Source organism: Embiotoca jacksoni, unplaced genomic scaffold (genome assembly GCF_022577435.1).
Source record: "Embiotoca jacksoni isolate LCO1_2020_lvr unplaced genomic scaffold, fEmbJac1.0.p SCAF_10, whole genome shotgun sequence".
Classification (NCBI taxonomy): Eukaryota; Metazoa; Chordata; class Actinopteri; family Embiotocidae; genus Embiotoca; species Embiotoca jacksoni.
In genome coordinates, this window is record NW_027185230.1 from 19461412 (window position 1) to 19474044 (window position 12633).

The following is a 12633-nucleotide window of genomic DNA, read 5'->3' on the forward strand; positions in this document are numbered from 1 at the left end:
TGGATAGTAGATATACGTGTTTTCAAGGGGGTCTGCAGTGATATTAAATATCTTCCTGTAATGTGTTGTGGATGCAAAACTTTTTAACTTTCTCCAAACGTTTCAACTTCACTAAAAGTCCTATAATGGGACTAAAACTAAGAATATTGCAGCATCTATAGTTTTAAGTTTATATATATATATTATATATATAAACACACAAAAACACTGAATAAAAACAGGACACAACATATCGTCTTATTCACGTCTGTATTTTGCAAACAGTTACTAATGTAAATATACATATTTCAGGTCACTTTGATTAAACACTTTGATTAAACTGCCAACACGCTTAAAATGTCGAAACGATCCCGCTTCAACATATTCTGGGACAAATGTGGAGTTCAGAAGGCGAACGTTGGAAAAGATGAGGCGGACAAACTCATCTTCCTCTTTAATCCAGAATCATAAAGTAGCTCGTGAAAATCTTCCGATGGTCTCAGACAACATTACAACTCCTGATGGTGACATCATCATCATCAGCATCTTCCTCACAGTCTCTTCTTCATCTTTCCCTTCTTTTGGCCGCCGCGTCCAAAACCGGACTTCTTGACTTCTCCGAGCCACTTTTTGTTCTTGGAGCGGATGTTCTTCAGCCCGCCGCTCTGCAGGAACTGCTGCTTCTGATTCTGCCTGCGCTGCTTTATGATCTGCTCGCTGGTCTTTAGCTCGGAGCGAATTCTGCGACCGCCGGGCGTTTGCTGCGGCGCCGCGGGACTCTGGAAGTTCGGACCTCGTCGACCTGGAAGAGACATGACGCAGAGAACAGGCGTGAAACGGCTGGCAAATACACAGAGACTTAAACTGTTGATTAACATTGTGCTTGAAAATTAAATCAACCGTTCGGCGTATTAAGTTACCCATAAAACAGCAAATTACTTCAGAACCAAAAATGTAAATAAAAGCAAAATGCAATGATTTGTAAATGATGTTAACTCATATTTGACTGAAAATAGATCAAAGACAACACATCAAATGTAGAAACTGAGGAATTGTATTTATTTATGAAAAATATATGCTTATTTTGAATTTGATGGCAGCAATGCAGCATCTCTCAACATTTTGCTTTAAAAATGTTTGACCTCTAATGTCATTAATAACATACATACAGTACATTTTGTGCACATGTTAAAGTTTGAGTGTAACGCCGAGACTGAAGATGCTGTCCTACCTCCCGCTGGGCTCCACCCTCCTCCTCCTCTTCCTCCTCCTCCCCTTCCTCCTCTTCCTCTTCCTCCTCCTCTTCCTCTTCCTCCTCCTCCTCCTCTTCCTCTTCCTCTTCCTCCTCCTCCTGTTTCTCCATCTGAGCCGGATCCTGCATCATCCACCTTGTATTTTTTCTTCCACTCCTCATAACTGACGTGCGGTTAAGTGATGCAACATCTCAACAATGCAGCTCAACATCGTCAGAATGAGAGAAAACGGGATTAATAGCAGCTGTAAATGCAAACAAACACAAAGACGCTTTGCAGGAAGGATACAAGTTCTTCTTGTTCTTTTTGTTGGCGATGACCAGACCGCCGTCTGTTCGGATCTTCTTCTTCTGGTCCTCCCTTCCTGTGTCTCTCACAAAACGCTTCCTCTTACGGTCCCTACAAAAGATAAAAAGACACATTAAATACACATTATGGGATGAAACGGTAAAGTGAGAAGAAAGCGAATGAGAGGATTTAAGTTATTACCATCTCATGATGTTTTTGTGCTGGCTGAACCGGTCGCCCTCGTCTCCCATCAGGTCGAGGACCGCCGAGGATGCCTGCTGTTCAAAAGCAGTGACCTCTCCGCCGAGACTTAAACTAAAGACACAGAGCATGACATGACGGGTTCAAATAAAAACAGCCTTTTAACTTTTTAAATACAAATAATAAAAAAAGTCACAAAGCTTCCAGCCTCACCCTCTCTCAGAGTTGAAGTCTTTAGGTCTGTAAGGGATGTAATACTCCTCATCTTTGCCCATTGGCCTGCTTTTCTTGTTCTTTGCTTGTTCTTCTCCGTCCTCCTGCGGGACTTTTCTTTTAACACCGACCACCTCTGAGAACACCCCCTGGTGGAAACATGAAGAATTACATGTCAAAAACTGACCACTGCTGTGTAGGAAGTGAAGATTTACAATAATAATTCACAGTAGAGACTAATCATGCATATTTAAATTTTCACACAACATAAAGTGTCCAAACTTTTTATACTTTTGAAAAATGTCATTTTTTTTTTGATAGCACATGTGGACCTGAAAAAGAAACAGCCGCTAAAGATTTGGGTATTTCAGATTTAGGATAACAATATAATAAACTCACTTAAAGGAATAGTTTGGACATTTTGGTAACTCTTCTGGGTTTTGTCAGTGCATCACATGCAGATTGATTTGGAGTCATATATCAGCGTTGATTACCTGCAGATCTTCGTCCTCCTGGCCGGTGGTGTCGGTGACATCACAGTCGGCGGTGGTTACCGTGGCGACAGGCTGATGCAGCCGGCTCTCTGCAGCCACGTCCTCCCTCCTCCTGCTGAACTTGTCCACTAACCGAGTGTCTTTGGAACGTTTGGTTCGCATCACCTCACTGGCTGACGTCTTACTGCTGGAGTTGATTTCGAAGATCGTCTGCAAAAAGACAAAAGGTGATATTTTCTCATGTTTAATTGCAGGTTAACAGGAAACTGCAGTATGATGAAAAATCTGCATTGAAACTCACAGCTTTGGATTTGTAGACCTTGATGGCATCGACTATCTGAAGGCGCTCCAGTTCCATCTTCTCCAAACCCAACCCTGTAACAAGATGAATCAAATGTTGTCCTCAGCTACTTTCTGGGCATCGTCACTATTCATAGTTTCTGTTCTCCCTGAACGTACCGAGTAGCGGATGGACAGCCATGCCGGACAGATCGGTGTTTTTGACCCGGCGGATGGACTCCGGCGAGGGGTTGGGTCGGGACTTCAGGTACTGCTTGTAGGCGTTCTCCGAGGTGCGATGCTGATTCTGCAGGTCCAGAGAGTTCTCATGAGCCGTGATCAGATGGGAACTTTCATCGTCCAAGATGCTCTGAGGGACTCGACCGAACACACCGTCTGAATCTGGAGGAGGAAACAGAGATGATGAGAGGAAACGGTGAGAGCGCAGAGGGAGCATCAGGAGATGATTCATGAAGTCTATTAGTAAAACTCACCTTGTGTGTCGGGTGTGGCGAACTGAACGGGTCTTCCCAGGAAGAGGTGGAGGTCATAGACAAAAGGCATCTCGTCTGGACATATCATACTGTAAGCTGTGCCGCTGCGACCCGCACGTCCCACACGGCCTGATGGGAAAAGACAGGTGACGACCAAAATTGTTTTAATCTCTGGCGCCGACTTAATCACTTCGTTAATTAAGTGCAAATCAATGCGTATAAACGACTCACCGACTCTGTGCAAGAAAAGTTTGGCTTTGGAGGGGAAGTTGTAGTTGATGACATTGTCCAGTAGGGGGATGTCGATACCACGAGCAGCGACGTCAGTCACAATCAGCACCATGGCTTTCCGATGAACAAACTTGCCGATGTTGATCTTCCTGGCGGTTTGGTCGAGGGCGCTGTAGATGTAGGCGACCTCCAAACCTTCTGCAGACAGCAGCTGGGGATCAACAGAAGCTGATGTTAAATCACGGCTCATAATTTAAAAAAAATGCTTTAACATGTTGATTTAGTGAGAAATACACAGTAAGAGACAGAACAAGGAGCTTTTTCACAAAAGCAGAATCCAGAAAGTAAAACGAAGCCTGATCCGGTCTAGTCAGCACATCTCGTCTTTATCTGTTCCACTACTGCAAGTCAGGTGTAATTAATCCAGATATTCACAGCTGTCTTCAAAATAGGTCTCTTCATTTTTCCCAAAGCTCTTCTTACTATGAGCGCCTTATCATCAACGACGTTGGATTTATGAAAACGAACTAAAGGCTTAATTCAACGATGAACACGGAAAATTCCAGCTTCATCCCTGATCCAGGTTTTGTGAAACAGCCCTGTGTTGTTATTTCACCTGTTTGAGGTACTCTACGTGGTGTTTGGTGGCAGCAAAGACGACGGTCTGCTCCTGAGGCTTCACCACGTGTCTCAGCAGGTGCAGCAGCAGCGCCGGCTTGTCGTCCATACGCAGGTGGAAGAAGGACAGCTGATGGGAGACGGTAGAAATGATTTTTTTTTTTAAGCGTTGGGATACATGAGAGGATTTTATTCTGGGCCTCACAGTTGTTTTCTGAGAAAAGAGTTATCAAAAAGTTTCCTTAACAATTTTCTCACTGTACAGAGCACCTGAAGGCATCATGAGTCTAAGGAGTCCGTCTCTAACACATTAGATGCTTTGAAATGCGTTCATATGGACAGTAAATGCAATAATTATCCTGTGGTGAGTTATTTAGACAATAAAAAAAAATCTTCCATCTTTTTTCCAGTCAATAATAGCGAACACATCTCAAAGTTTGCTCATGGCAGATGTTATCATAACTAGCTCCAATGCAGTAAATCACAAATTTGTTATTCTATATTTGATTTTTAATTTGATCTAAAAAAATAAAAAAAATAAAAAAAAGAAGAAGATAAAAGCATCTTTTCCCGTCATAAAACATGTTTTCTATAATGTTTAATTCATGTTTAATAAAACAAGTCGTCTCGTTACCTTAATCTGGTTACTGAGCTTCGAATCCACATCCAAACGGATCAGAACAGGTTCCGTCAGACCTGGAAATAAAGTTGAGTTAGTTAGTCTGGACCTTCAGCACCAGTTTCAAAGTCAGTTAAAATGATCTCATGCTTTTAGATTCCACATTTGTCACAACTTAATGGATTCAGGTGAGCCCACGATTTAAAGCAAAAAAAAAATAAATCTAAAACATCCTCAGTTACGATGGAAACATTCAAAACAGAAGTCCGAATAAAGCGGATCTTCTCACCTGCTCTGGCGAACTCCACCAGCAGTTTAGGCAGCGTGGCGGAGAACAGCAGAGTCTGCCGGGTGTCCGGAAGCCTGCGAATGATCTCCTGAAGCTGCTCAGCAAAACCCATTTCAAACAGCCTGAGTGGAGGAAGACGTGTGGAAGATCACACACACACTTCAATTCATGGATTCAAATTATAATCCCTTTAAAGATACCACATTGTATTCCCACTTCTCTTTATTATAAAGCAGGTCTAGGTGATATATAAACACCGTTTAGACTTCTGTAAGTTTGTGATGTCACAAGCTCAAGCTCGTGTCATACGTCTTTCAGTTCGGCCCGAGAAGCTTGAGAGATGGGAAAACTACACCGAGATGCTTTTTGGTTTCTAAAACCACCAAAATATTTTTTTTGTGGATTTCACAAGTTCTCAATAAACATCAGAAAAGTGTAAAAATGGAACCTTTAAAATGAAAAATGCAATTTGTCACCTGTCGGCCTCGTCGAACACCACGTACTCCACGCTGTGCAACTTCAGGTTCATCTCCGTGATGACGTGCATGAGACGACCGGGCGTACCGATGATGCTGAGGGAGGAGGAAAGAGATGAGTCAGCATAAAACGATTCCTGGACGGACGGGAGGAAAACAACACTGATGAAGAAAACACTCACATGTCGGGGTTTTCATGAAGAGCAGCGAACTGATCGTCCATTCTGGAAAACAGCCGAGACATTTACATTAATTTACTCTGCAGATCTTAAAACGCAATGAGAGCGACAAACTAACAGAACGAGACAACGGAGGAGCGACGCACCGGTCGCCACCGAGGATCAACGCCGTCTTCAGGCCCGTGAACTTTCCCAGCTACAAAAAAAAACAAAAACAAAACATCAGCAGCGAGTTCAACAAACCACAACCGAAGATTTATTCCAGTCGGCAGCTTGCACAACTAAATAAACAGCAAGCAGCTGACGGACGGACCTCTTTGGTGAACTTCATGGTCTGCAGGGCCAGCTCTCGGGTGGGCGTCAGGATGAGGGCCCTCGCTCCGGTCTGGGCTTGAGGGGCCTTCAGCTTCTCGAACATCGGCACCAGGAAGGCGGCCGTCTTACCGCTGCCGGTGCGAGCCATGGCGACCACGTCCTTCCCGTCCAGAATCACAGGGACGGCCTGAAGACGGGAAATATGACGTTAAACATGGAAGTCCCAGATGTTTGATGACGGGCGCCCGACGAAACGCCGACTGACCTTCCTCTGGATGGGAGTCGGGACTTTGTAACCCTTCTTCATGACGCCTTTAAAAACCGGGTAGCTGAGACCTGAAATCACACGTGATGCGGTCAAACGACGTTCCCTCCCGGGTGAACGGACACGGACATGCAGCTCCGTCTGATCTCTCACCCATCGACTGAAAGCCTCCGGACTTCTTCTTCTTCTTGTTTTGGGCTCGGACCAGCTGCCTGGTATCCGGCTCCGCGTCGGACACGCAGTCGGACGCTGTGGGGAAGCGCGGCAGCTTCTTCCCTGGCTGCTCAGACAAAACACCGAAATGAGAACAAGTTGAAGCTTCATCAAGACAAAAGATGAAAAACATTCAACTTCATACCGTGTGAAAGATTTCACTTTGTTTCATAGACGACAACATAAACATCAGTGGCACTGAAAAATACTGAATATTGCTTCTGTCTCTGAACTAATATAATAACTAACAAACAGGTTTATGATCATCAACTACACGATTATTTAAAATAATAATTTCAGCTGTAAATTACTGACAGACTTGAAATGAAGCTTAAATTCTGGGTGATAAAGATAGATGTCTAAAATGTGACGTGTGCGACCACTTTATTAGGGAACTAGAATAACTGAAGCCTGCAGCATCCCACCACTGGATGTATAAATACAAAGTCACCATGACAACGAAGTGTGAGATGCTCTGAGCAGCTGCTGAATATTCGCGCGTCACTGGTACATATGACTTTTTAACACATCACGATGCTCTATAAATAGATTCTGGTAAAGATGACGTCAGGGGGCATCCGGATTTGAACCGGAGACCTCTTGATCTGCGGTCAAAAGCAGCTGGATGAGATTAAAGTTTGGTTCCTCACACAATCATCGTCTTTGATTTCAGCAGCCAGCTCGAAGTCTCCGCTGTCGGAGTCTCCCTCCGCCTCTCTGTTCCTCCTCTTCTTCGACAGCTTCTTCCTCCTCTGGGCCATCCCGTCCTCCGACTCTGTCCTCGAGCACTTTAATCCGCAGTTTGTGAGATAAAACGGCGTCAAACTAGTTTTCAGGGCGACTCGTGTTGTTTCAACGCGCAACAACAGCGGACATGTTGGAAACACGTGTGTGTTTCTTCTTCCTCTTCTTCCGTGTTGTCAGCCTGTCGGTGTGTGACGTGGAGCTCCGCGCTGCCACCTGCTGCTCCGGAGGGTCACTGCAGCCTGCGTGTTCTCCATTAGAGTTGAGGTTTTGTAGTTATCATTTCTACTTGCAAGGAAATACAAGCTGATGAAATTACATCTCAATTATAAATCATTTCGTTAACTAGTCTGTAAATTCAATAATGCAATGAATAAAGTTTATGAAGCTTTAAACTCAAGCTGAGTTTAAAGTAATTAATTCAGCGGATATCAAAAGATTGATATTTAGTTTGATGAACACGAAGCAGCGCATCACTAACTCATATCCTGATGTGCATATTTCAGGCTCTTGGTTAATCTTGTCCGAAGAGTTTTTGTGCAGCTGCTTTTCTTCTTACTTTTTCACCCGAGAGAGACTTTATATGTCACGTGTTTACGTAGCCTTAAAACGCTGGCACAGATGTCTCGTAGCAGCATTTCAGTTTGAATCTAAATTGCACTCTAATTTAAGCAGCAATGATGCTGCGATGTTTTATTCAGTGATTTAATCACAGTAGACTCTTCATCGTGCTGTTATTCCAAAGCCTTTATTACACGTTAATCATTTTCTCTTTGTTTCCTTTAAACCAAATAACCTGAACATGCAATTTATTTCTTCAGATTTTTTTTATGTCTTTATTTAGGATACATTTATTCACAGTCATTTCTATGTCTATATAGTACCCGATGTGATGAGATGGTAAAGTGTTTTTTTTAAGAACCACAGCTGATAGTTCTCATGCCTTTCTGCTCCAGTGCACTGCTCATATTAAGATCAGTGGGTTGCACATTTTTGCAGATACAATCTCAGTTATGTGTCTGAGGAGAAAGTAAAAAAAAACAACCAAAAAAATCAGTTTTTATTACCCAGTGTCGGACATCAGCTTCTGGAAACCCACGAAGAGGTGAAATATTCTTTGGGAATGTATGTGAGGAGTAGAAAATAAGAGCATTGGCCAAACATGCCGATATTATGATGATAATTCAAAACTCAGGAAAACAATCATCGTTCTGAATTGAAGGCTGAGGACATTTTTGAGTTAAGGCCTACGCAAGCACCAACTGTCACACTTCCACTAATGAATCCAGAATTATGCTGCAAGATTTCTAAAAAAAAAAAAAAGATTTATGTCTACTGCACAAACTTAAGCTTGGAGACCGAATCTCTACGTTTCAGCATATATTATGTACTTTGTAATTTTAGGATTTTCTCCCAAAATGTCATACATTTTACAAGTGTCACGTTTTATCATTCCTTTCCCTGTTGTTGCTGATAACATGACAAAACAGAGCTCTTCCACCATTCATCAATCTTGCCTCGCCAGAGATTACATGGAAAATACTCGCTCGACAGCCTTGAATTAAAATGAATCTTACACAACTGGATGAATCTGTAAGGGGATCAAATATGAGATCAAATATGAGTTTCTTGTCTGTGTTCTCCCTTTGATTTAAACTGAAACGGTTTTGGATGAGTAATTTGGTCCAAATTTGGTCTTTGAAGTGTCCAATAATCTTGGGCAAAACTTAAATGTCATAATGTGCTTTCATTAAAATACAAGGCCAGCTGCTGCTCAAGAAAACAGCTGCCCAAAACAGAAAGAAAGACCAGAGGAAAATATCTCAACCACGTGTTTCTATTTCTATTTTTACATCTTTTCATTTTGATCTGCAAGTATTTAAGTGTAATGACGAAAAAAACGACATGCAAAAATGTGTAAAATAAGAAAGAAAACTGTTGGCACTTTCCTATTGGTCAGTTTGCCTTCGGCTGAAAGCACATTTTTGCATTTGCTCATAAATTTCACTCGTTCATAACCAGCATGAGTTTAATTTTTTAAATCACCCAGTGGAAATGTGTCCTTTGGATGATAACACTGACATTAATATGGCAGCCAAAACGTGTGCAGCGCTGTTTGAAGTCAGTGGGCTGATGTACAGTAAATAAGTCAACACCATGGCAACAGCCTGCAGCTAATTCCATTCACATTCCCTCACAGCCCAGCTGCAGTGGCCTGGAACCAAATCTGCTCAGGAGGCTGAGAGCACTGAGGTTTTTACTCGCAGGCATGAAGGTGCACTAAGTCACCTACAGGATCAGCTCCTGTCCTTACGGGTGATTTAAGTGATAAAGCCTGAGGGGATTAAGATATGAGGCTGGCATCGAAGGGAAGTCTGTGGTGGTTTCAGCTTGGCATCCGAATAAAGCGGGTGTTGGCTTCACTCAGGTCGGCCTCCAAAGCTCCTGGCAGTGTCTTAACTCTCCCCACGATGTCAAGCCCTCCTGAATCATTGCTTCATCTGCACATGATGTGTCTTTTCCCATGTCGCTCATCCTTCATGAGGCAGGGCTTTTAATGTTCTGTATGGATGTGCAGGTTCATCATAGGATGCATACAAGAGGAAATAGAGCGGCATGTTGTGACTTCCCTTTTGGGAATGTGGCTGAATAACAGTCCTGTCATTGATTTCATGAAGTGAAATGTAAACTGCACACATTATTTTTGATTGATGTGGACTCGTTGTAGGCTGTGAGCTGCATCCTCAGGGTGGAATATCTGACCTTTAAACCCCCTGGAGTGTAAATGGTGTCACTTATAATAATATGGTTTTAGTACACAAATGGACTGTTGCATCGAGCAGTGAGTAATAGACACTGAATGAGAGTCATTAGGGAAACACGTCAACACGTCTCAGGTTGGATTTGTTTATAAAGACGTGTGTGTGTGTGTGTGTGTGTGTGTGTGTGTGTGTGTGTGTGTGTGAGTAGCAGCTGCTGCCTCTAAGCCTTGCAGATTGAGGGGAATGTTTAAATTAAGAGATTATTAAGCTGATGGTTTGTAAAACTAAGCTTTTAAATGGGGGTAGCAGTTAAATATTCTTCCATCCTATCTGTGTCGATTCAATTATTCATCATCTGCTCTCTTCAAAAAGCTGGCCGTGGGTTCAGTAGACCTTTTAAAAATAGTCCAAACATCCAATTAGTATTGCAACTGATGTACTGTAGCATATCAGACAGGCGAGTCCCTCCAGCAAGCCTTCAGATGCTGGTTTGATTTTCCGTGCCAGCTCCGTACATCCAACGGGCAAATTAATCTCAGAGATCTGATAACAGCGCTTCAAAAAGTTTTACATGGCTATATGGAAGGAAATATCAGCTTTGGAGTTGCATTTCATGTAACTATGATATCCCAGTTGTGAAATGCGACAGTTGGTGTGAACACTGAACCTGTGATAATTTTAATTGTTTTTTGCTGCATGTGAAACATTTCAACACTGAGACGACTTCCATCCCAATAATGTGGGAAATATAAAACTATGAGAAACACATCCTGAAACATTCACCTAATTATTTCTATTTTCTGCACAATGTGCCTGTGGACCAACAACCAGTGTGCATCCTGCTGCTGCCAGTAACCTGCTGAGGAAAATAGGTCTCAGGGCTGTTGAAGAGGACCTGGTCCTGAACTCACTGGGCGGGCGTTGCACTGTGAATGAGATAGTGCCACCCTCAGTGACAGCAGCAGATGGTGAGAGGGCCCCTGGGCTTTACCCCTCGCAGAGGCAGAGCAGCCATGCACAAAATATCTGGCCACTGATTGGGCCGTGCCGCACTAGATGCCACGGGCTGATAAGACGCTGAGAGGAGCAGCGCTTACATGCTTGAGAAGACTTATAATTATGTTAACCCGCTAGTTTCTCTGAACCCTCCGCTCGCCCAGCATGACAGACTTTATAGCTTATTAGGTCAGTAAACGGGAGGTCTCGGCAGGGCACGGACTGGACTGCAATTCAGAAAAAGAGATGTCAGCAAGACTAATTTCATGATGTTTGATTAAATGATAATGATATACAAAAAAAAACAAAAACAATCTGGAATCCACATTGCAAAAAAGGATCAATAACATCAAAGAAAACTAAAATGATAATCAAACACATCATATGCACAAATGATTATTTCATGAAAAGCAAGAAAATACAAATGCAGGGACTCAAGTGGGATTCTTGTAGTTAAATAAGCAAAAATGTGAATATTTAGGGATGTAGTTTAAAGGGTCACAAAGCAAAATTCAGAAGTGCTTACATTTCCACAACTGAACCTAAGCCTTTTGCTCAGACGTCTCCTTTGCTGTATAAGGAGAATCCGGCTTTGCACTCCCCTTAGTGTAAAACTGCAGAGGCACATACATTCGGTCAAACTTTCAATTACTTGATATTCTGGGTGCTAAAAGGCACTTTCCCTTCTAGGCTCCCGCAGTTAATCTCACAGCTAGTGCCAGCATTAAGGCGATGATCACAGGACATGTGACAAAATACACAAAAACTGTCCCTGAAGGGGAGCGGAAGAGACCCCTGAGGATTTGTTTAAGACATTGATGGGCATCAGAGTTTCTGAAAGGGTGTCAAACCTCACTGGTCTTCATGCAGCTTCTTGAATTTTGTTTTAATTTTGCTGCACCAGAATATCCCCCCATGTTGTGGAGCAATGTGGTCAAACACTACTGGATTACTGCTCATTACCACTGCAGAGAACCCACTGGGCTGCAGTTAGGACTTAATGGCCATTTTCAGTTTCATCTTTTCTCCAATTTGAAGGGGGAGGGTTATGTGCGATGACAGATGCCCAGATTTAAAGCCTACAGTGCAGAATTAACTTTTCATGTATTTCCTCCTCACATCCTTGTTGTTTCTTTTTGGTCGTTGCTTGCACCGCCTCGGGCTCAGTTCCTCTTCTGGTGTCTTAATTGCAATTTCATCAAGTATTTAAAGCCATGCAGTCTTACCCATTCTTGTCACTGTCACTCTAAACTAGCCACCACGGGGGACTTTAAGGGTATTTAATGCGGCTATTGTGTGCCATAAGATAAGTCAGGAGCAGCTCGGGGAAGACTCACTTTCATCATTGTGGTACTGCTGGACCTCCTCTTCCCCCGCCGAGTGCATGCTTCGCTCACTCCCTCTTTTCATGGCTTCATCACTCAAAGGCTCAAGCATCTCAGCAGAATATAAATGAATAAGGGCTGTAACATCGGAAGAGGAAAAAGGTTGGGACAGAATTTTGCTTGTGCTCATCAGCACCAGGACTTTTACAAAGGCTGCTCTTCTTTTCTTTTTTTTTTTTGCTCTCACATCATTACCGGTTCATCATCTCTGTCCACGACAAACCCAAATCTTGGACTGCTGAGATGAGCACGTGTGTGTTTCAGAACAAGCATGTTTTGGAATTAGCTGAATATTGTTGAACATTTTGGAAAATTGCATGCATGCACTTCTTTTACGGTC

General features: G+C 42.9%; 1 protein-coding gene across 1 annotated transcript; it reads right to left on the reverse strand.

Annotated features, from left to right (window-relative positions):
• Positions 1-232: 232 nt before the first annotated feature.
• Positions 233-7300, reverse strand: ddx54 (DEAD (Asp-Glu-Ala-Asp) box polypeptide 54). Its single transcript, XM_069172221.1, has 20 exons — positions 7057-7300; positions 6347-6473; positions 6194-6264; positions 5927-6115; positions 5760-5809; positions 5617-5658; positions 5435-5530; positions 4959-5080; positions 4685-4746; positions 4049-4180; positions 3433-3643; positions 3202-3330; positions 2888-3109; positions 2730-2803; positions 2429-2638; positions 1935-2083; positions 1722-1835; positions 1521-1631; positions 1211-1395; positions 233-781 (listed from the first exon to the last, which is right to left on the reverse strand). The coding sequence occupies exons 1-20, from the start codon at positions 7165-7167 to the stop codon at positions 531-533; spliced, it is 2658 nt and encodes an 885-aa protein (XP_069028322.1). The 5' UTR covers positions 7168-7300; the 3' UTR covers positions 233-530.
• Positions 7301-12633: the final 5333 nt, after the last annotated feature.